Raw genomic sequence first — 25,624 nt, forward strand, 5'->3', positions numbered from 1 at the left:
CATTGTACACAAGGCACTTGACTTACTGCGACACACGGAAAGCATATCCAAAACAACTCTTCATATCCATGATATACTACAGAATGAAGAGATGCTGGTGAGCCGCATGGCAGACTCGCTCTGCAGCCTCCCCCTTTTCCGACCTGCCAACCTGCGCGAAGCCTTGCCTACCTACCATGAATAACCCGCTTTGATTGGCCCCGCACTCCACATGACCCGCGGTGACGTGAAGGCAAACACACCGCGTCGGAATATTTCATAAGCAGTATTGACAGCCAGTGTCGGATAATAAATGACTCGGGTAGCCAATAGGAAGAGGTGGTAGTGTTCAGATGATCTCGCCTCTCGCCTTGAGGCCATGACCACTGGCTTGTAATTGTCACTTTCTAATGGGTTTCTTGAACCTAACTGACATGCGGAGCCTTATATGGCACGAGTTACTATAGCTGCACCGCAGTTTCAAACAGTCGTGTCAGAGTTCAAAACATCCAGAGAGCAGTCGGCAGCCGGTCCTCACTCTTCGTCGTTCCCGCTTCCAAGTTGTGAACTTCGAGTGAATAACCTACACAGGAATTGTACTCCGGTCGCATTTGAGGTCTACATGTGAGAGAGATAGTTACTGTGGCACGCTCGGATCTTCGCCTTATCTCGGCAGTATATAGGAGCAGCACCAAAGTTTCTTCGGGAGTCGTGTGCTACTGTCTGTCGGAGCTACTCGATGACACGAGGACAACTCTAGTGGATTGTGTTTGTTTTACTTGAACTTTCTTACTCTGTGGATCAAGGTGCAGTCAGACATGGCGATGACTGCTGTTAGTCAGACCACCCCGGCCCCGTCACCGTGGACGACCAGGGACCTTGCTAGGGACTCCAGCAATGACAGCGCTGGCCTCACCCAGACCAGTATTCCGGTTGTGACCCCTTGGAGGGACCCAGTGACAGCTGTTAGCGATGATTTACCTAATGGTACAACAGTGACTCCAACGCCGCAGACGACAGCTACATCTCCAACAACTCCAAATTCTACATCAAACAATAATAATAACAACCAAACAAACAATAATAACAACAATAATACGACCAATTCGAATTCGGTGTGTTCTTCTGGAGAAAGTGGCAAGGCAGCGCATATCGAGTGCGTCGTCTGTGGAGATAAAAGCTCGGGAAAACATTATGGACAATTCACCTGTGAGGGCTGCAAAAGTTTCTTCAAGAGATCAGTGCGCAGGAACCTTACGTACACGTGCAGGGGGAACAGGAATTGCCCAATCGACCAACACCATAGGAACCAATGTCAGTATTGCAGGCTGAAGAAATGTCTTAAGATGGGGATGCGTCGCGAAGGTAAGTGTCTCCTACATAGGTCTTCCAGTACCGGGTCCCAGGGCAGGTCAGGCCACGACAAATAACCGACCCCCACACGTGTCTACCCCTTTCCTCAGTTACATCCCGGGGTTGTGTTTTCTTGGGTTTGCTTTCATGACCGCACGTGGCATCTGAATGTCTTTTAATCGTTTCGAATGCCTAATCTTTTTTCCTGCCTTGATCTTTGCATTTGTTTAACTAAACTCACGTGCAGTTTCACTTGACAATAGCCAAATTTAACGACCAACTGGAGAAGTTATGACAACATTAATATTAGTCTCAAAGCGTTCTGGCAATTTTGATCATAACTAGATATCATTTAACAGCAATTTACAAACAATGTAAGACAATCATTAAGATATCATATAGCAATAAGAAAGAACATTGTAAGACATCGTGATTTAACAACAAGCACATCTTTTATAACAGAATATGAAGTTCCTCGTCTTTCTAAGCACGACAATCGATTAGACAACAACAAAATGATGATTATTAGTCAAGATTTCTTCACAGAATCCATGAATGAAGTACAGTGCCTCTTGATGTTCTTGACTCTTGACTGATGTTATAACTGTCTCCAACCTCTCTACACCTAATGAGTTGCTATCCTAATACCCATCAATATCAATTGAGGCATTTCAGCATGTTGACACATTCCCGTCATTTCTCTATTACCATTGTTTCGCCGCTATCACGAGCATCACTTAACTCGCCTTGGCAAAATTATCGACAATTTTTCTATTAGGCAAAACTTCTCGCTTCCCTTGTTTGACACATTGATCAGCTGATCGTTTGTTTAGCTTCTGTTAAGAACAATAGGTTCGGATCCTGAAAATTGTTTCAACCACAACACTGATTTAAAACTCATATTGATGTAGTCTGAACCCTGCAGCTGTTAATGGTTAAGAACCTATTAATATCATGGATTTGTGCAATACTATCAAATTCATGCTTCACAATATTGATCCTTGTTACATTGTTCTGTTTTGCATTCTATTTGCGATGTAGTGTAAAGTACAAAAATGACGTTTGACTTTCATTAAAATAAATTAAACCATAAATTACAAGCGTTCATTTAAAGATATCATGTTTTACGACAAATAACAATATTCATAGTCATTTATAAGATATCATGTTTTAACAACAAATTACAATGTGCAAAATAAGTCGCAAAGTACGGTATAATGCTTTGACAAAGTCACTTTTTAAGCGAAAGCAACTGGGTTTCCAAATGAATGATTTCTTGAGTCAGATCCAATGTATTTGACTAGGATATGCATATACTGTTGAAATCTAATGAATTGAATGACTAAGCAAAGATCAGGTTGCTGCTCCGTAATGGCACTTCCTGCAATAGTTGCTGAAATTGAAGTAAGATAAATTGAGCAGTCGATAAGGTTAGCTATCAACAATCTTTTCCACTCCGGATGGAACATAGTTTATTCAAAACAAGTTTTGTCACTGAGTTTTGTCTCTAGATTTGGTTTGTAGGTTGAAGTTAAGAAATGACATAGAGATACACCTGCGTCAACTTAAACGTGGATGCTGATTCTGAACCATTTTTTAGGACTTACTATTGCGTTCTGGTTGCAGCAGTACAGCGAGGCCGGATTCCCCCGACCCAGCATCCTGGTTATCCAGGTCAACTGGCGCTGACGAATGGAGACCCGTTAACCGGCCATACCTACTTGTCCAGCTTCATCTCCATGCTACTCAGAGCCGAACCCTACCCGGTGTACCGATATGGACAGTGCATGCAGCCAAACAACATCATGGGCATTGAGAATATTTGCGAACTGGCTGCAAGACTCCTCTTCAGCGCCGTCGAATGGTCAAGAAATATTCCCTTCTTCCCGGACTTACAAGTAACTGACCAAGTGGCGTTGTTGAGGTTGAGTTGGAGCGAACTATTTGTCTTGAACGCGGCCCAGTGCTCCATGCCTTTACATGTTGCTCCTTTACTGGCCGCGGCTGGACTACACGCTTCACCAATGGCAGCAGACAGAGTCGTGGCATTCATGGACCATATACGCATATTCCAAGAGCAAGTAGAAAAATTAAAGACTCTTCACGTAGATTCAGCGGAATACAGTTGCCTTAAAGCCATCGTTCTGTTCAGTACAGGTAAGACCATTTTACAATCTTTGAATTTTCTCCAACTGTCCCTTCACCTTTCGCAGTCGCCGCAGACGCTGCGAGAGGTGTCTCTTTGTGCCCGCACCCGCACCACCACGCACCCGTGACTTCGTGTTCTGTGTACAGATGCCCATCGCAAGCGGCCAACAACTAGAGTGTTACGATATCTTTTTTTTCAACTCCATTAATGAATTATTCAATGGTAACACACAAAACAAGCAGTTGAAGAGTGGAGAGGTTGAAGCACAAATGATATTCCCACTTGAAAACGATCTACTACTTAAATTTGATGCGATTCATACCCTCGGAATCCATTCTACATCTTTTTTGATTCATATAGTAGAAAAATAATGGTTTGGTCATTGTTATCTACGTAAAATGGAATTGTTCCCCAGTCACAAAAACAGTCCTAGAATCGTGCTGTTTTTATCTTCCATCACCCTAAAAGTACCTTAAGTCCTCTGGGGGCTCATGGCAATTCCGGTTTCATGAAATTTGTAAAGATACCGCAAATATGTCATTTTATGAATTGTCGTGGCCTAAGTGTAATTCAAATTTTAATACCATTGCGTCTGAAGACGTACGCTGTAGTCTCTCGTTTGTGTTTGACTTTACACCACAACTCCCAGACCAGATCAAGCACACAGAAAGTGATAACATGACTCGCTTACGGTATTTGCATTGATATTGCATCTTTGAATTGCGGGAGTTTTTATCCCTCTGCGTCCGCACCGGAGAAAGTGGCGAACATTGACAAAAGTCTCCGATGTTATCGGCTATCCAGTGTCTCCGTTATGACTCCCAGTCTACTTTGTGGCTTCCCTCTCTCATTAATTCTTCCCCAGTCATGATAATCAGTCCCCCATCCACTTTTGTTGCAACGGATCGTTTTAGTTAGACAAAGAAGAGATCAGATCGACATCTAACCACCGTAAGATTGCTTCAGCTTTTGTTGTACCCAGGCTCTGGCTTTGAGAACAAAATGTACAATCCCAACACCTTATAGCCTCCTTCCACGCAATCTGTTTAGGCGCCGGTCTCTGCTGCTAATTTTCAAATTTCAGAATCGTTTTTAATCTTCCCTATTTTATTCTGACACATTGATGTTTTACTTTATGGATTGTGATGCTAGATCTGTGTTGCGGGAAACCCACGGCGGTTTCTGGCTCGTTATTAGCCACTTGGGGCAGGGATAACTTGCAACGTCAGTTATAATAACAGGCTAGACTCTCACCATCTCACCTAAAGAATTGGATGGTAGTTTCTCAATAGCCCGTTGCAAAGCTCCGCCCTGTGGTGCGCGGTCTAGAGTGGCTTGTCCAAGACAAAGACCTGCGAAAATCGCTATCATATTCGATTAAGCGGCTTGAGATGATCACAATAGGTGCCTCCTTGGCAATGGGCACACTTCTCATAGCTAGCAGCCTCTTCATTTACTTAAGAAGCTCTCAGTCGAGTTGTATTGAAAGGTGATCAAATGCTTTGGAAGTGATCAACTCGGGAAGGTGCGGACAAACCGCCAGTATCTTTGTCAAAAGATTAGGTGACAAGGGGGTTGGTCAGTTCGACATGCGTCATATCCAGTTTACTGTGGATTTTGGTAAATCGAATTCCTGTTAGGTTTTTTAGATCGGGGATACACATTGTCCAAATGCGTGAAGGTATAGCATGGTCATGTTTAGCTGGATTTTCATCTCTTTTATATTCCTGACTCAATTAGCGGATGTCTTTCTAACATCTCTAGCTATTCGCTCATTAGTGCGATACCTTTTTGCAACTCTCATTAATTTTACAGAATGGGTCAGGATCTTTGTGATGATCTGTAATAATCATAGTAAAAGTAAGAGTTTTTCAGGCTGGTTTAATTCCTTTTATCGCAAATAACGACTAAAGGCCGCTCTTTAGTGGGCCACACTTAATGGTGGTTGAGCAGGCACCTGTATTGTTGGTGCGAATGGCCATCAATAGTATGGGAGCGACCTGTATCATCGATATATGGTGCGTTTAGTGAAAAGTGAAACGATATTGACGGTTTTTGGACACGTGGAGTGGAGAAAACAGAAGTGCCCTTCTGCCATCTGTTTATAAGGGTCATTCCAATACATTTAAAAGCCGTTGACTTTTAACAGTGAAAACACATGTGGGGTGAGATGAGCTGGGCAGTGCATCGATTTCATCTTTAGTCACGAATCAGGGGCACATTCGTGCCGTGACTCCTGCCGGTAAAAATGTGAAGCTGCTTGCAATAATTCCGTTGGGGGCATATTTGACTCCATAATGGTATTGATCAAATGTAGCATATTAAAACTAGAACATATATATCTATAGTAGTCATCTCCTAGGTGTTTCTTGTTTCTTGCCGGTAAAATCTCGATGGGAGTTCTCATATTGATACGCGTGGTCATCATCAGTCAGGTTGGTGGTTTCAGTGGTTGGGTTGCACCGCCTTCTCGTGGACCCCTTGCGGCCTTTCTGTCTCGGGCGCCATGATCGATCATCTCAGAGGATAAAAAGAGGCGCGCGCACAATGGTCGTTCGCTGAAAACAATGTGTGAAGATGCACTGGCGTTTTGCCGGATGTCGGTGGTCTAATTGCCATTTTAAAGATGAGAAGATTGTAATGATGCGGAGTGAGCTGGTTAGACAGATGGGTGGATAATAGAGGTTCATCTACATTGGATCAGCGTTGGTTGGCCGGGGTTGCTGGCTTCTCGCCTTCTTGACTTTATGAACAGTATTCTCCAGATCATAGCGATTGTTTGCTTAATCCAGGGTTGTCCATAAATTGGTCTTAATTTAGTTATTCAAACGTGTAAACGAGGATAGGGGTGAGCTGTCTGTTACGATCTCCATGCAATATCAAGATAAATGAACTTGGGGCTGGACAGGCGTATTTTTTTTAAATTTTTTTATGTTGGTCGACTGCAATCAATGCTTCGACGTATTTTTTGATGCGCTCATCATAAGCAATGACCACATCAGCATTTGACTAAAATGTATTTCTTACAGTAGATAATGATTAACGTTGGGGTGTGTGTAGTATAAAGATACATCAGCAGCATAAAACATCTTAGCTGGGGACGCGCTTGAAACTTGAAACCTTTCGCATGCAGCTTTTCGTAGGGCGTACATTCTGCACCTTGAGTTTCAGTCCTATTCGTTGTACATCGCATAGAGTCTAATCCCTTTCGTGGGCCCCTAAAATGTATTTTGTTCTCCCTGTTACGTAACTCTCGAGCGTCATGACGTCCGCGTCTCGGTGTCGTTTTAGTTGTTCGATGTATAGTATTACAGCCGTTTCATTTTCAATATTAATTTCATTTTGAGGGATTCCTAAGTCCGTATTTTCATATCAAATCATATCATTGGTACATGTACCAATGATTATGTTGACGATTAAAAAGATTATTATTCACTATATGAAGCATTGAAAACAATTGAAAGTTCATTTTGTTATCAAGAAAAAGCATTTATCGCTGTCATCTTTTGTCATCGGTGCCAATGATGATTTAAAATATACCCATACGCATATTTGAACTGATCATGATGTAAAAAAATACGTTGGTGAAACATTTTTAGAAATGGTTCTTTCTTAACCTCTAACATTTCTCAACCTCTGAAAATGGCTTTGCATTCATAATTACTGTTCGTTTAACAACGAATTCAATGAAAACCTAGCTACATGTATGTATACACTGACTTCCAGTGTAATCCGATTGCCCAATGTTACATCTGTTCCCTTCCTTTGTTGCCCAATCTGACCACGTGATACAGTCATCTCGCTGACTCTCGTAGTGACGAGAGTCATTTCAAATGCAGCGTTATTGCTACTCTCTTGATTAATAACTTCAAAAAAACCATGCATACTTTAAGAACAAGTCCTATATACAACGAAATCCGAAAATGTACTCAATAAATACAAAATCGCAGTGAATTTTCAACACATCAATCAATGTACACGACGTACCAGTATATTTGAAATCAATCGGACACTACGTTTCGTACCTATCATTTTTATCCAAGCTATCATAATGTCGAAATTCTGAACTCACGGCAACCAATGACTTTCGTGATTTCGTTCCAGATAAAACCTCATTCAATTCTCAGCGGCTTTACAGTAAGTACTCATACAATAGCTTTTGTGGGGAAAAGAAAATTATGACTTCTCTTAATGTTTTCATCGTCGAGTTTTATTTTTCTGTTTTGTATGCGTTTTGTTCTCTTAATCGAACTTTCAATTCTTCTTATTGCTTTACATGGTTCTGTCTTTTCTTATACTTTTCATTTTCTTAGCATCTTGTGTGTGTAGAGTTTCATTTGCTTTTGTCATGGTGACGCCTTCTTTTTCTCTTCGTGGTGTTGGGTTGCTTGCATGCCCCTATCCATGCATTTGCAACTCGGTTTTACTATATTTCTTTGGATAGTTTCACTAATTGGGCCAAGTCAGGCTTTCATTGATATTGTGGACCTGAAGCTGTTTATTAATACGAAACGTCCCCACTAACTGTCTAACTGATATGATATCACAAGTCGAATCTGCTCATGCTGTATATCTTGAATGATCTACTGTTTCTTATTCTGGAACAACGAACCCCCATTATACGCGTTCTCTCCTGCAATCAAATGACTTATCAAACCCATCTACGCGCTCCTTTAACTTTAACATAACTTATGGATGAAATTGACAGCCCTTGTAACAAAACTCCTCCAAGAAACCTAACGTTTATTTGACGTTATGTACCAGACCCTACCCCTGATCCGAAAGGCGACATACTTATGAACTTATTACCAAATGCCATCATACCAAAGACGAAATGTCGTGGTTATTGAAAAAGGTCTCTGGTGAGATTGAGTATATGGATTAAGCAAAGCCGATCTTCCCTATTCACCACCAACAACGCCAAGATAGTAGCACATGTAGAGTTTGTAGAACATCGGGAATTGCTCTGAAATGCCAAGCAGACGCATCTCATAATTCAATAGCCCTCCTCTATTTGTTCTTTGATCCCTAGGTTGCAACTCCTGACATCCAATCGCGGTCGAGGTTCCTCTCCAACAAAGCCACCGCGAACCGTTCTTTATGAGTTGTTTCATCTCGTCTCATCCCTTCGTAGGTTCTGATCAATCCCCTGGCCCGATGGGTCTCTTTATTTGTCATCATACAAGGATTTTCTTGTCACGGTATCTCATCGTTTGGTCTGATTCAATTCAAGTCTACTGATACACGTGTGCATTTCTAAGTGTAAAAGTGCACCGAAATGGTACTGGCAAACTTCAAGCGAAATCAGGTCTTGAGTGAGAATCCTACAAGGTTCGCCTGCTCAGATTCGTAGCAAGGTTTGGTTTCTAATATCACGTGTACATCACGTTTGCATCAGACTCAAGGTGGCGGTGTAAACTTGAGGTGAAATGACTTCACATGATATGTTATAGGTCTTTATCCTCTCTCTATTGATCTCTGACAAACAGTGTGGCTATCGGTTGCTATCGTTGGACCGCATCATAGAAAAGACAAATTAATTGTTGAAAGCGTCCACCAGGTCGACAAAGATGGTGGTTAGCGCTTACAAGAAGATTGTCATTCCTATTGCAATAACATTATGTCGTTTTGATTCATTGAGTGACAGAGCGGTTGTCAGGTGATGTGTCGTCTGCTTTGAGATTACAGCAGATGAGATCCTCATAAAGTCCATTGTTGGTGCTATTGAATTTTACAAATTTGATTGTAAGAATGGTTGTCTTCCATCAGCTCCATAGGAATATCGTTATATTTGATGCAACTTCTGCTCTAACTTTAAACTGACTCGGAAAATTGATGTTTTGATGTTTTAGTCCTCGATTGAAATAGCCTGCGTCCAGCTGTTAGCTAATTGCATGCAAGTCACCTTAAACCTTCAATTCAAGGAAAAACTCTCACCAAAACAAACGACCTCGCTGACTTAATAGGCGAATTGATGACCACTTCATCATCGGTGCCGAAAACTTAGACACAAAAACGACCCAAAGATTATTTCAGAATATTAATAGGATTTTTTTTCATGACATACTGGTCGACAGAAGGCTGTGGTGTGGACGAACAGTTGTGGAGAATATCCATCCAGATTATCAACCATCTATAATCCACGTGATTTTTTAAAGAAAAAAATTAACATTTGTTCCTGTGGATGCCCCCTAATACCCATCTTCGCCACAATTTCAACAAGAGCACGTCCGGTTTAAATCGCCCCATTCACTCCGTAACACCGCATCGTATCGTTTAATAAATGTTTCTTTTTTAAACACAATTGTTCACCTTCTTTAAAATCAATAAGAAGAAAACCATTGTTCTAATTCCCTCAAGGCCTCCCTCAGTTTAAAGGAGATCCGACGTTACTGATCGTCGCCGTACTCACCCAAGGTAATTGAGCGAAAGAATAATGCCCCAAGTCGCGAGATTGCCAATTCGTTATCTTATTTTCTACGATATTGCTAATCCACGCAGCAAAACGTATGAAAACTCAATGAACGCCAATTATTCTACACCACAAAAATCTGCCTCGTGAAATTTTGAAATTGACGCCATCTTGGAATGACGCGGGCGTTTTGGGTAATTTCTCTTGATGAAGCCATGAATTGTCATGTTTCCAATTGATGTAGCTGAGTTAGAACGATGAGAGGCACAACGTTTTAAAACGTTACATACTGTTGAGAAGCTTTGTTTAAAAGTTACATAAGAAGTTTCGCAATCAGAGTAACATTAGATAATACGGCTTCGGTTCTTTCATAAGTCTTCTTTCGTCCTTGTTTGCCTTTGCTGTTGTACTTTCAGTATCTATTGTCATTTCTTTTCTCGAGTATATCGTTGTGGCTTTCCTCGCAACTCAGTGTGCTATGTTACAACTGCTTGACATAGTTCAAATCATATACTCCAAAACAAGGCTTCATGGTTTCTTTTGTCTCAATGATGTTGCCAAAAACAATAACAACTGGCATTCTAACACTAGTAGATTTTCCTACGTTATGTCTCTGGGTTAAAAATCTAACTTTTGGAGAAAACAAATGAAGCGCTACTGTCATCAAAGGGCTAAAGAAGTAAAAAGCTTTCGCACTGAGCAAGGTCGAATTTTTTTTAGTGATAGCCAGAGATCGCGTTTTTCGTTAATCACAGAGGGAACCTTCTGACATAATGTTTTGGAAGGTATTATTTACTTTAGTGCTAAAACCATTACCTTAAGAAATATTTAAAGCGAAATCAATATATCATCGATATGAACCTCACCCTTGTGCCTAATCTGTGTTTGAGCTCTCATAACCTGGGTTTCTAGTCCTAATTATCAATTATTGTGCACTTGCCCAAATGTTTAATACATTTTACCTCAGTTTGTTGTCTACACTTATCTCGCAAATGGTTTCCCGAAACCCTGCCAAAAATACAGTTAAACATCGGTTGAACATTAATAATACGAGATACCAGTCATCATTTAAATTGCTGTGACAACATAGTTTGCAATGTTATTAAAGACTTTACAGAGAATTTGCCTGCAGCATGTTTTCATGGGGTGTGACACTAGTCAGACCTTTGTTACACCAGGTTCAGCCCAGATGACGATAACATTAAGTGCAAATAACCATCATAATTATATTAAAAATGTGTTTAAAATAGTTGCCCAATTTGCTTTGAGAATCAAATATATCTCGCAACAAATGTGATCATGCTGATTTGAAGTTTGATATTCCCCTTTTTACACAACTTATCGGAGTGCAGCGCAATTTGTTCGTGCCTCTGACTTTTAATTTAACACGCGCCTATTACAGGTTTATAAAGTGACTATTGACGATTGACGAGTAAAAACAGCAAATTGTCTCATGAAATTCGATACAGGGTGTAATTATTGAAATATGAGTCTGGTAAATGTTTAAATTGACGTACATGCATGAAGTGTACAAAGTACAATTTAATCAAAGTACATAATATTAACTGCTTGATTCTGCTGTCTAAGTTCAAACTAATATTGTCGCTCTCGGGGAGTACTGATCAGTACTGGTAGTTAATTACCAAATAACAGTTGCTCTGAAGGCAAATCAGTTTCACCACCAAGATGACACGATGGCGGGGGTTAAGTTCAGGGTCAAATGTATCCTCTGTTGATAGGCTTCTATTAACCTGATGTTAAAATGTCTCTGCCTAGCAAATTGTCTAACTGTCACTTTTGACTATTACTTGCATAATTATACACACAGATAATAAATATATTAAGTAGGATAGCCCAATTTGCATGGTTAATTGGAAATGAGAAATGCTTTTGTAATGAGTTTCCTAATGGCATAGTCTTTAACTCTATCAACCTTGTAAACTATGTGTGTTGACCTCGCCGAGGTTCTTGACTGCAACAAGCAATGGCTAGACTCCAAAAAAGTGGTTAGAAAATAAGATAATGGGCTTTGACTGTTACAATATTGATGCTCCAAAATAAGTACTAATTGTATTCGATCTTACTTTCCCAAATATCAAAAGTCCAGGATCTGGGGGCTGGCTTTTGCACAGGTCAGTTGTAATCGGCATCGTTGGAGGATGCCCATGGTATTTCATCTCGACACCCAGGGTTTGAAACTACCTCATTTATCGACTTTCACCAGCATTTGGAGTGACCTCAAAGTCTTGGGGTGAAGATGAAGGGATTTTGACTACGCGAGAAAACCATGTGCCAGCTTCCTCTACAGTGAACAAGCAGTATACCGTTATGCTACATTTCCATGTAAATTTCATCGCCACACTGATGTGTCACTCAAATCGTTTAAACTTGAGCCATCTCATGACCCATGGCAAACTCTTGACATTGTGATGATCTATTTCAAAACATTATTGGTTATCACTCGGTTACCAGGTATTTACGTAATATTGTGTTGAGCCTAAAACGAAATAGTGCCCGAGGAACCAATGTAAACAGAGGGTTCGCCATGAATCACTTGCGTTCTGGAATCATCTGCTGATCGAACGTGGATGTTGTCGGCAAACAATCATTGTCTGCAACACAAGGGAAGGATTGTGCCGCCAAAGCATGCTTAGCAATTGGTCTCTTGGTGTCTCTCAGTTGACTTCCTGTCTCCACACCACCACTTCCGATCACCTAACCTGACATAGGTTAGCGTAAAATCTGATTGACACCCATCCCAAATCCTACAAAGTGTTGGATTTGCGTCTCGTGTTATGCCCGTTACGAAGCGGCGCTAACTTCGAAAGCAACATAGTGACATATACGATAGCTTTGCTCAATATGGAGAGCCTTCGCAAATAGCGCTCCATAGCTTTCAGTCCTGTTACTGGTGCTGTGGATGCGGAATAAGTGGTGGTGGATTTGGAGTTACCAGTATATCTCATATCACGATATCAGAATCTCCGCAATGTGTACTTCATGTAGTTTGAGCCAATTACTATTTCTACGATTTCGCCCATTCTTCTCTCACAAACTCCCAAAGGCGTACACGTTTGTAATCATAATTTCCAAACCCTCATCAGCCACCTGTAGTAATTGCCCGCATAATAAAATCTCCTAACCGCGTTGACCGACGTTTTGGCAAAGTGAAGAAGGTGCGAAAGTAATTTCTTCGGAGCGATGCAGTCAAATTGGAGGGTTTGGGTCGCGCGCCGTGAAGCCTTTGGCGGTTGTCACCCTCAGCCTCATTCTCACAGGTCAGGGGGTTGAAATTAGTGGGATACGTTTCTTTTTGATTGTGCAGATTTAGAGCTACCGCTGCCAGAAGCAACATATAGTTTCGACTAATGACTCAGGTCATTATGCTGGTTGAGAATCCTCCTTGTTTTTGTTCTCCTTCGTTGGCTGTCAAAAGATTGCACCGCAGTGAAAGAAACAGAGATCATTAAGAACTCCTAACCATTCTAACCGCCTGGGGAGCTAGTTCTTTTCTAATATAAAGAAAATTGCAACAAAATTATGATTTGAGCCTTTTATGTTTGGTGTAGTTTTACCCAGGCATTTTCCATTAGTTTAAGATGACTTGTGTCGACGCTGTAACTCCTTAGTCGCGATGACACAAACCGGGTTGTATAATTACAGTACTTGCTAAGGACATTTGTGGAACAGAATGGAAATCTATTAAGGCGATGCTAAGAGAGCTAGACGCTATGCATAATCTCTATCAACAAGGAGATCTAGTATTGACCCTGGTATCCGTGCAGATATTCAAACCAATATCGTGTTTGGTGAAGATGGGTGAATCTTAACCAAGATTAGAGTCATCCATGCCCTACTTGACATTTTCGCGTCGTCAGTGCTCAGACTTAACCCATAACAAAGTACTCTAGATCATTACCAATTTATTCCTTGCAAACATTGTGAGATTTACAATACTGGCTGCTGACTTTGGATATAAATTTCACTTGATGATTCCATACTTACTTGAGCCCAGATGTCTAAATATCTCTGTCTCGTGTGCATTGTTGTTTTAAGTCTCGTTGAGAAGACATATAGTTCATGATCGTCGATAACTTCTAGTTTCTTTTCGGATTGTCGGCATACATGCGGAGTTTGAGTTTACATAACGAACAATGTCACAGTCTTAGGCGGCTATATTCTATTAATTCGTTTGCATTTGCAAGCACTCCGCCAGTACTTAATTCGACCTTTCGCTACTCGAGAGTTCCTTTATTTGCTCTCGCAATAAGCAGTTGAGTTCAATGAAACGTCGGTGAAATGTGTGACTGGATGATGCGGGTCGTATGGCAGACTATATGACAAGACGAAGGTGCAAAATTCTGAATTACAAAATGATCCGAAAATGGCAGCAGGGGCGCCATTTGGGTCACTGGCGATTGTCTCGAGTCCTACTTTATCATATTTGCCTGACACACTTGAACCGTTCTGGTCAAATGTGTTCATTTGGTGTTGTCCCTATTGGCACAGGCGGCCTGCTAGGGACAATCCACGCTGTCAAACTGCGGATGAAAAATGATCAAAATTGGAAAAAATCGGGCAATTTTCTGTAGTCTGGCAAACCATAATTAACCAAAGCGGCCCGTTCGCTATTTAGACAGTCAACCCTTAGGTTGACCACGTCCCAGAAATAGCGCAATTTTTTGCTTGAATGAGTTGAAAAATACGACCGGGTGACGGCTTCTTGTTTTCTGGGTAATGACCATGTTAGTTTGGTAACATGGTCGCTAAATGGGTTTTCGGTCCTTGGGCAGACCGCACGCATCTAAAACCCTCATTACTGAAATGCATCAATTACTATCTTAAATCTTCCCTTGAAAAAAACAAATGAGTTCAATGTCAATACCGACCACATGACTTTTAGTTCAGATTTTAAAACGCGTGAATGGGGCATGCGCAGTGCCACACCCTGCACGTGACTTGTGTTGTTCCATCCGATGCCTGATTCGCGTCTGAAAAGACAAAAATAAGTACGCTTTCAAAATTGCCAGAGTGAAACTTCATTCAGACAATCAACGTTATAATATCTAAAACAATGATTTTAATTGCTCTTGTGTTGGGTTATTGACCATAATGGCGGGGATATTTCAAACCACATGAATTTATGAAGTCAATAGGTTCTTTAATGTTTTGTTGAATGTTGTATTTTGAAGGAAGTTCAAAAGTTTTGTTTTTTGCTGCGTCTTGATATTGACGGAGATACTGAAACTTTGAAATTAAGGCTACTTTGTCTACATTTTGTTTCTTGGTGAGCCAACTTAAGAGACTGCTGTATAGATTCCACCCTCTTGCCTTTGAAACTGAGAAGTCTAATTCCATCAGTTATTTAGAAGGCTGTTTGACTTCGCTGCGCAGGAAAGGCTGGCATACCCGTTTACCTGCAAATAAAGATGGACCTCAACGATCCCCTTTAATTTAATCGCTCACCGTAAGTCAATCTACTTTGCTTGGGGTCTGTGGTTTAGTCAATACACTTAAACGGAGCCCCAAAATAATCACAGTGTTTTCAACGAGCAGTTTCGACGTCTCTTTCCGATATCGTTTTCAGAACCTGGGTACTTTCCTGATGGAAGATTGTTGAACAAACAATCTCAAACCGAAGCCACCGTGAACTATTTGATTATCATTGATTAACTCAGCCTCCTTCTCCCGAGGATATCTACCAAAGTTTACCGAGGTTACCCAGCCTAAACACTCGGGTTCCTAACGCGATTTGAGGAAAAGCTATCGCCCTGTGTACTCCTTGGTTCGGGAACCCAATAATCGGAGAGGACCTTAAGATTAAAGACCTTTTTCGTTTGCCTATTCCAGTGACTGCACTGACGGGATTTTTCTGACATTTGTTTCGACGGATATCATTTGGTTTGTTTGCTCTTGCGACGAATCAAGAAGGAAGTTCAAATATTAATTCCAAATAGATCTAAAGGCGAGGGGCTGGTAGAAAACACAATTTACTTGCCATCCTTGTCCTTTTGCAAACAAGAGGACGACCGTACCTCGGCCTCTTATTGGGTTAAATCTTGGTGTACAATGAGGGGAGGGGAGAGAGCATGGTTCGACAACCGTAGAACAGATTTGATTAGCAGTGTCTAGCACTGATCCGTGATTGGGTAGCCTGTACTGCAACTTGATTATCTCAATAGATAGGAAGAGTATTCACGCAAGAATGAATCTTTAGATATTTTCTACGAGAGTACATGTAGCCTGCACTCAGTGAGGACATTGGCCTATACACACCAACAGACACCGTTGAAATACTCACAATTAAATCATTTTTCTGGAGTATCAAAAACAATAGACCCATTGCTCTTTTTTTCACGACGGTTAGAATGAGCAATAAGCGTAATAGCTTGTTGTAAAAACTACTGATTGACAGCCAATTTCTCTGGTGTGGTCCAAAAGTATCATCTTCTCATATACCTAACAAATAACCAAGATAATTTGTGATAATTCTCTTGTGTCGGTTGGCGAAGTTAAGCTGCATACCTTGAATCAATAGTACTTCTATCTCGGAAACGGATACGCTTGTAACGTACTCGCAAAGAGAAAGAAACCAATCATGTATACCTGGAGATCTCTCTGTAACTGTGAAAAAAACAATTCAACCATAGTCACTGAATTCAAAACAATAGCAGCACATATCATATCATACCCCAAGTATCAGGAGGTTTTCTTAACCTTGTATTCCATTTCTTTGGCCAGTAACATGTATAAATCATAATTACCATCCGGGTGATACTTGCAACTCCATCATGATAATATAGACGAAAAAACTGATCTTGGCCTCTTTCCTGGTACCGTCTGCTCGTGTTGCGGTACCTACCGAAGCATTTGTGTCAATTACTTATTTTATTCCTTGTGAACTTTTAGCAAAAGGCGATTCCGTAAACATAAACAATAACATTGGTATAGTTTACGGTATATCGTCGACATGGTCGAGGAGTTGCTTCCCTGGGCTTGGTTCTCTGATCCCTCAAAGGATTTTTCATATCATTGAAAAACCTCAAAAAACGTGACCCTTTCCACTTCTAATTTCTTAACAAATGGCCTGGATTTTAGATTTTAATACTTTTAAAATTTCTGGGAAGGCTAAGTCATGATGGTGTCTTGCCAGATATACCTTTTGTGCTGTAAACCTTTGCGGTGAATGGGCGACATATCGTAAGCTCATGAGAACACTAGGGCTTTAACTATTGCTGAAGCTGAATCGCTGGCTCCTAAACTTGGCTTGTTGTCTGGTTTTATCTACGGTGATACCAGGTAGAAACGTGCCTGGGACTTATAGTAGTGGCTTCAAACTGAGCCCCGTTACAACTCTACGCCTGCTGTTCTTGCAGCTGAACTGACTCACGATTTAAAGAACCCGGCTGAAAAAATCAGCTAACCCGGGACGACTGTTGTTGCTCGTCAAGTCGACATGGCTTAAACTTATGCTACGTGAATTGCCCTTGGTCGAAAAAAGTTTCCAGGAGCAATGTAGTGGCGTGGTTCACATCAAAGGTCACAGCCTCCTGCAGAAGCATGTGTAATGTGCTTTATGGTTTCTTTGTGAGAGCTATGGCTACACCTTTCCTTCATTAACCTCGAAACCTTTTTTTGTGTAAGTTAATATGCGCTGTATGCTTGAGTCAAGAGGTGATGGGTTCAAGCTGTTTTGCCTGGTCTATTGATCTGTGATTGTTTTGCTGAAAAGCAAAAGATACGGCATTGCAGTCATTCAACATTTTCTCTGTAGAAATAAAATATGTCCTTTGTGGTGTTGTCTTAGGAACAGGGGTAGAATCACTTTCCATCACTTCCATCAGGTGCTGTGGTGTTGACGAGTTAGATCATGTCTAGCCTTTTAATTACAAATGTCTCGACAATTACGAACGACAGTGCACCATGTGCAAATGAGAGCAACACACAAAATTGCGATCAGATCATTTATTTGTTGAAAATATTTGTCAGGTCACCACATGCCGTTTAGAGTAATGGCAAAATAACCTCAATACAGCTCACAATATACTTGTGGGGCGGTAATAAATATATATCATCACACAATAATTGCCCAGTCTAATACATATGCGACGTCTTTCAAGCGCATTGTAGATTTATTTTTTCATGTTGAATTCATGATATTTCACACATTCATTCACGCCATTCCAGTTCAATTGTGTCATTCAACTAAATCGGCCATTGCACTGCTTTGCAAGATCTAGCTATAGATTATGAATATTTTGGCGATAGCCGGACACTTGGAAAACAGTCCATCACTCATATCGCTGTCCTTTGGTTACGAGTTCTATTCAACTAATGATTATCGCAGACGGGAAGACCTGACAAAGGACATCAAAGTTCCAGGTCAGTGACTTATTGCAAAGGAATTGTTTTGACAAATTCGTCTGATCTCACCATGAGGTATCAAAATAGTCTGTGGCCTGAACTATCACATTCTTAAAAAGCCTTTTGACCGGCTGCCAATAAGTGATCATGGGACTGAAACCACCCGTGACATGCTTTCATCCCTTTGACAAAGGTCTAAACCTAGATATCGGCGGTGTGATTCACTTACCGTTGTTCATGACTTGACATGACTTGCGAAAAAAATTATGTTACTGTTATGGTGTTAAGACCGAGTAGGCTTGTCCATTGTGATGCTCTAAACGAAAATTAATCAACTGGCTCTGCAATGATGTTTCGTTTAGATGATTTTTAAAAAATATGATAACTAGCCCTAACTAGCCTTGTTAAGGCTTGTTGTGTTCGTTTGCGGACATTGATGTAATCGATTACTTTATACAACTTAGATCTGAAGTATTTAGTTCCTCCTGTTGTGAAACAAGCTTAGAATAAAGGTAATCTAAATATCTTGTGTGTAAGCATTCCTATAGCATCTTCTTGATCATACTGTAAGTTGGTTACCATGGTTATGTTTCACCAGCCTCGCCGACATATTCCTAAAAACCTTGTTCTGCTTATACCACCGCAAGGAACCGTGGACTATCCCCATGAACCTATCGCATAGGCTATGTCAACAAACCTTAGTGCTTTTACATTGCATGTGGATTGCTTTCGAGAACAAATGTATTGGTACCCATTCCATCACAAGTGATGTATTCAATATAGTAAGTCAACATAGCAGTGTTTAGAGATACTGATTAAAGGCTTTAACAGTGACAAATATACATATGCAGGCGACATTTTCTTTGGGTGATTGCCTACAACGAACGAAATAACCAAAGGTCATAAAGGCATTTCTGCACCAAAAGGCATTGCCAGACTTGCCTATTGCACATATATTTTGCGTAGATCTCTTCCTGCTAACTCAATGGCATCCACGTACATTCCATTGCAGTCATATGCCAATTAGCACTAGTCAATTCATATTATCTTGACCCCACTTGCGTTGGAAACATAATAACATTGGTACTCATTGTTTTATTGAAATTGGAGCACCATACTCGGATGAAATGCCAAGTACTTGCACGCATACGGAATGTACGTTCGCCGTCTGTCGTCTCCAGCTCCTCATATACTGTATGCCTGCATCTGATCGTCGTGGGCATGCAGTAAAGAAATTGATATTCGTGACATCAGCGAATCTAACTTTGACTCTCTTTTCGCTTCACCTTCACCTAAGAAAGAGGGAAAAAGTCAAATACCTTAACAAACAAATATGTAGGGTAATAAAGTGGAGGCATATGGTTGTGAGCGTCAGGTTATAAAAAATTGTGATGGAATCTATTGGAGGCATATTATATGTTAAGCAACCTACGCTCCACCGAAACAGCAGAATCATTGATGAACAAAATAACTGATAGAAGCCTGGCCTCCTTCATCATGTTACGTATTCGTTCATACTTCTGCCTCTATGTCTGTCGTGTCAGCATTGGGGAGGGTTCAAAGAGTGTGAAAACGACTCGAGTCCCGTTCCTGTCCTTGCATTCGCAGACCACCCCTATTTATGCTCTCAAACTTGGAACATACAAAACAAATTTTAAGATAACCAACACTTATTACCTTTGTTTGACTCTTGCTACCTGATCCTACACCTTATTACTTTGATAGCCTCCTCGTAGTAGACGTTAGGGCTTTACCAATTACTGCAGTGATATGGTAGAATTGGACCAGCCGATTGAATTTCTCTTGTAGTCGCTCTCATTACCACATGCTGTTTCTGTATGCGTCCTTTTCCTTTGGGCTAATTATTGAGGCAAAACATATACCTTACAAGTGGCTGATCTACCAACATACCGAAACAAGTGAAAAATAATATCTGTGATGTATCACAATTCATTATGGGATTCTTACACCGATTTTGTTAAATTGCGATGGTTGGTGAGATTCTCATGTGTTACAAATGAAAATGTTTATATTGAACTGAATGACTTTTAATCATTGATTTAGATCCTTGCATCTCTGTACTTTAAGATGTATTTTGCAGGAATATTTTGAAACGAAATCTTTTGAAATCTTTTTGTAGTTGTCTTAATACCTTCTGCCAGCGACCCCGATACAGTAAGCTAAATCTGAAGAGTTAATATAAAGTATGTCTACGTAGTACCACAGTCACACAAGGACATTGATCCCAACGTAAAGCTATTACTTCATAATGGAATTCCAAGGCAATTAAAGCTGTGATAATGAAATGGATGGTAGTTAGCAGCGCATCTTTGGTGAAAGGGACGCCATGTTGTTGTCTTGGTGGCCATGATGGCGGTATCTGTCCGTGAACGGTCTCTGGATCAACAGTGACCGAGAGGTGTTGGGTATTTTAACGGATCGTCATCAAATGTATTCATTTGATTTAGAAATTGTATGGAAGAATTCATTTGTCTTGGCTGATCTTCCTTGGTGTTTGTCTTTTTGGAGACAGGCATACTGGGTATAGCGATTGTTAGAATCTTCATGATCTGGCGTTATTAGAAGGCTGTTTTAAAACTCATTTGTTTTATAACTGTCCCGTTTGGTATTCTTGTCCCTTGCCAGCATCGAGGCCTTACATTTCAATGTCTTCAGCCTGGTGCACATCAGTGCTAACTTTGGTAATGTTCAAATCGGGAAGGATCGTTATTCTTTATGTGTCAATTGGTGTCAATGGTAGGTCATGTAAAAAAATACTTCAAGATACTATGTTGATTTATATCTTTCCCTCTTGACATTTGGCATTGCTCATTAAACCGAATCATTGATATCTATGACGTGCACATGCACATACATGTATCATGGAAAAAACGACTTCATATAAAAATATATCTTTTATAACGTGTTCCAGATTATGTGGGCCGTGTCATCTCATGTCGAGGTTTAAAAAACAAAGTGAAGGTTACGAAAGAAGTTGGGGTTTAGCCCCTGGAAAATTGTTATGAGATGACTTATTCCTCTTTTCCATTTGAAACATTGCATGTAATGTGTTTGAAAAATGCAGTTTTCATTGCGATATGACCTGAGTAGGTCTGAATGTACCTGATGGACATAGGGCCTACGTCTTACATTTTGACGAAATATGATGTGCTGTCAATATTTTAACAACACTTTATTCCCATCCCCACGGAAACTATTCAGTACGACTGACAGTTGCTTACTCAATGCCTTTACACTAACTAACTGAAAACTAAACAGATCTGCAGTGGAAGAATCTACCCAAAAGACCGGAATTCGCTTAAAAGACTAATAGTCGCCTCATGGGGGCTTTTAGTGTTCTTTCCTCAGACAAATTATTCCAACGCTGATGGATCCTGGGTTGAAGTGCAAAACTTCTGCTGATAAAAATCATGAACTTAAAACTTCGCCATCCGCTTCTCAAAGCATCTCAATCTTTGTAATAGCTCTCCCTTCTGGAATAATTGACATCGACAGCTTTGTTCCTGAATATGTCTTATCTGTTTTGTTCTGATGAATTATCATCGGGTACCTCTTGCCATCGTTGACTGTCAGTGCCTTCAATTTGACGTATAATAACTCCAATTGTATACCTGTTCAGCAGCCTGCGGTCACTAAGGGACGTGCTCACCACTTCCATATTTTCCTGTTCGCTACCTCAAGCAAAATCCGCTGAAAGATCGGCATACCTTCCCCATTGATATTACCACTGCGGGCATACATAAAACTATCTCGAGAATTGATGAAAATTATACTAAATTGCACACTTTCGAGATGAAGTAATGTTTTCTTTGTGTCGGTGAATTCTCCAAGTCGTTTTCAGCCACCCTGTGGGATGCCCAAGGCGGGCTGCAAAGCTCTGTTTAAACTCAATTTCATTAGCATTTCTCTAGTTTTTACTTCCTAGCGAACAAACCGCGTTCATTCATCATGAACCGGAGACTACCAGGTGCCTTAAGAATCTCTCGGTTACGGTTTGTTAGCTAAGTCGGAGAATCATATGGCCAGCATCAGAAGCTAATTTCTCTAATCATCGATATTTGTAATCGATCGCCAAGATCCGTCGTATTTAAGCATACTCTTGAAAGCCTTGGCTTCCTTCCTTCGTTATTGCTGCAAATAGGCATAGCAATCGGCTGAGCTACGAATCCACACAAGAACAACTAACGTCAAGGCATTGCTTTAGACTTGACGAGCTCGGTTATCTCGCTAAGCCACCAACTTTTTAGCACTAGTCTTGATTGGGTAAATTCCTGCACCTGCTTTACTCAATTTTGGCTTCGTTGACATTCTTCCATTGTATCATTACTTTCACTTTGTTGTAGAAAGATATTTGTCCATAACTTCTGTATGCTTTTGGAAGTTCTTAGAATTCATATGTCAAAGATATCTTTACATTACAAAAAGAAACTAAACTGTAGTTTATAAATAACTGCTCGCATGTTATTGTCAACAATGATGCGTTAATCTTTGAATAGATGCACTTTGCAAATATTTACCAAAAGTAAGGTTAATTCTCGAAACGAAAAAAAAGAGGTAAAAATTCTGTTCCCGCAACAGACCAATTGCTAATATTATTTAATGTCAGCCTTATCTTCCAAAACATAATTTCGCGATAAACACACAGTGATTGCACAAAGCATTCCATTACTTATTTTTTGCCATTACTTATGATGTTTTCCCTTTGTTTCTTGCAGATGCCTGTGGCCTATCGGACCTGAACCATATAGAGGGCCTCCAGGAGAAATCACAGTGCGCTCTGGAAGAGTACGTGAGAAGTCAGTACCCCAACCAACCCACTCGCTTCGGGAAACTACTACTCCGGCTTCCATCGTTACGGATGGTCAGCGCCCAAGTGATCGAGCAGCTCTTCTTCGTACGGCTTGTAGGGAAAACCCCTATCGAGACGCTGATCAGGGACATGTTGCTCAGCGGAGGTTCATTCAACTGGCCTTACGTACCCCTCCAATGACAGACGGCGTCGGTCTCAAGGGACGTACAGCAGTGGGCACTGGCCAAGAACTCATTTTAACACTATCTTTGTCACATACGCAAGGACTTGGACATCTAGGCTGAAACAGAGTGAATTGCATTGATTTCTTAATACATTGGTCTTTGGCTCTCACCTGGGATATGGACCTCTATATGGGTCTAACTAAACACAGGGCCCTTGTGTGTTTTCTTATGATATCATTGGCAGCCATTAAATAGCAGAAAAGCATTGTACAAAACAATTACTAATGAGTTAGGTGAGTACTGTACGTCATAGAAGACCAGTACTTCAGTATGGGTGTGGTATGTTCATTCTACAATCATTTCGTAATTGGGTTTGTGTTTGTGTCTTCCGTGGGTCATGTCGATGTAAAAAATTATTTTGCTCCGTTGTTTTTTTTTCACCAAGGGATGACAGTGTCAATCCAGGTCTTAAGATTGTGACACAAATGCATTACAAAAACTTCAAATAGCTTTGTCTTTGTTGGCTCTAGATCCTTCATCTTTTTCCAAACACACTACTAATTGTACATGATTTCAAACACTGAGACCTTAAGTTACACCTACGAAACATTTGTGATTTATGGCAGCGCTGAACGACTGAAGAAAACTCACTTGCGTACCAGTTAGGTGTCAGCAATACCCACGTTTGCATGGTACCCCCATGTACATCTACGTTATAGATCGACGTCGAATTTTCAAATTGATTTGCTTAATAAACAACTGAAATAGATATGGTGTGATTTAGATCTCAGTGTTTTGAATCGACCTAAATGTTTTCTCTATATCAGTCTAGATGTGGTCTTCCGTTTTGGCATGGGTAAATGTACAGGGAAATGTACAGCAGCGAAGGTTCGAAACCTGGTAATGGCATTTGCACAAGGACGGTGGATCAGCTCTATTTGACTCGTGATGGAATTTAATTCTTAACAGAGTATAATATACATATTCTAGTAAACTGACTTTGTGATGTAAATCTATTGTACGAATGCAGTAGCTTTATATAAGTGCTTCTTCAATGTCTGTGTGTTCGTCAATATTTTATAAATATTAGTGGTTCTAAACCATGTTGTCTTTATCATTTAATATTATTTTGATATAACTTTGCATTATAGTTATATTTTATTATTGTATGTAAAAAGAGATGTATAGGTACATAACGTATAGGTTTAATGTGGTAAGTGGCAGACCTGAGGACCCAAACTTCTCAATGACGTCAAATACCTTTCGTGCTCCCGGTCACAATTTTTAAACAGTCTAACTTGCATCATTTTTGTCTATATAGGCCTATATAGAACCCCGAGCATCATCAATTGATGCTATTTACGACATCGTTCGATGCAGTTTACGTCATCTGATGATGCATTCGTGTCATCATTTGATGAAGTCTTAGTCATTACTCCATGTGCAAAATACTAAATTTTGTGTTGTTGTCCGTTTTGATGGTATAACTGCCATAGTAGATTTGTTATTATGCCGCATTAATGTGTCCAAGACACAGCTATTAATGCTTCATACAATGATCTCTAAAATAAAAAAAATCGAAACAATAATTTCTTGCCTTTTTCTGTTTTCTTGACTAGTTTTGTTCACTTCTCATCACCATACATGCCATGTAGCTCTTTGCATCGTAAAGATGCCTCCGTCTTTACATCGTATTGCCTCAGATACCAGTAGGAGATAGGGGTTTATAGAAAAATAAGTAAATGCAGATAAGCAACGATTAAGGGAAAATCTACCACGTAGAAAAAACCGTCATCGAGGGTATTCTTCCTGACAAGTCATGTTTATTGTGCATCTTTGTGTTCATTGATGTCTTTGATGTGACCTTTCCCACTTATAAACAATATCGAAAGTGGGCTGTCAACTCCTAGCCAGTTGATAGAAACTGATTGAGGTCAATCGAGTGGAAGAGATGGAACCAGCTATTCGATTTCCGCAGTCACCAATCATTTGTTTCAGTCTTCTATTTGATACTCTGGCAGATACCAGAAGAAATTTGACCCGTAAATGTAGTTGGCTTTAGGTCTTTGAGCTGTTGGTCCTGCACATGCCTTTTGCAGACAGACCCAAGGTCCTACTCTACCGGTTTTGGGGTAACTTCATAAGCTGAGCCGATTTACATTGTAGGGGCGTTTTCCTTTAATAAGTATATACCCATCGTGGTCTCAACTGAACTTGCAGAAAACCTGCATTGTGCCCTCATAGGCACTCCTTCTGCTACGGTGTAGCCCATTGACATTCGGGCCATATCTCTTTTGATTATCATTCATCTCTGGTGTTTAATTAATTATTGGAGAATGTTAGCAAATTACATCTGCAACTAGACCAGGCCT

General features: G+C 40.4%; 1 protein-coding gene across 4 annotated transcripts; it reads left to right on the forward strand.

The window, feature by feature from the left end:
- The first annotated feature begins 329 nt into the window (after positions 1 to 329).
- Positions 330 to 24,841, forward strand: LOC135483110 (nuclear receptor subfamily 2 group F member 1-A-like). Of its 4 annotated transcripts, none has more exons than XM_064763640.1 (4): positions 330 to 1,344; positions 2,959 to 3,489; positions 7,586 to 7,618; positions 22,994 to 24,841. In XM_064763640.1, the coding sequence occupies exons 1-4, from the start codon at positions 798 to 800 to the stop codon at positions 23,266 to 23,268; spliced, it is 1,386 nt and encodes a 461-aa protein (XP_064619710.1). In that variant the 5' UTR covers positions 330 to 797; the 3' UTR covers positions 23,269 to 24,841. The 4 variants fall into 4 exon arrangements, with proteins under 4 accessions (XP_064619710.1, XP_064619711.1, XP_064619712.1 ...); XM_064763641.1 differs by having other exon boundaries at positions 2,962 to 3,489; XM_064763642.1 differs by lacking the exon at positions 7,586 to 7,618 and having other exon boundaries at positions 331 to 1,344.
- The last annotated feature ends 783 nt before the right edge of the window (positions 24,842 to 25,624 follow it).

This window comes from Lineus longissimus, chromosome 2, assembly GCF_910592395.1.
Source record: "Lineus longissimus chromosome 2, tnLinLong1.2, whole genome shotgun sequence".
In the NCBI taxonomy this organism is placed as follows: domain Eukaryota; kingdom Metazoa; phylum Nemertea; class Pilidiophora; order Heteronemertea; family Lineidae; genus Lineus; species Lineus longissimus.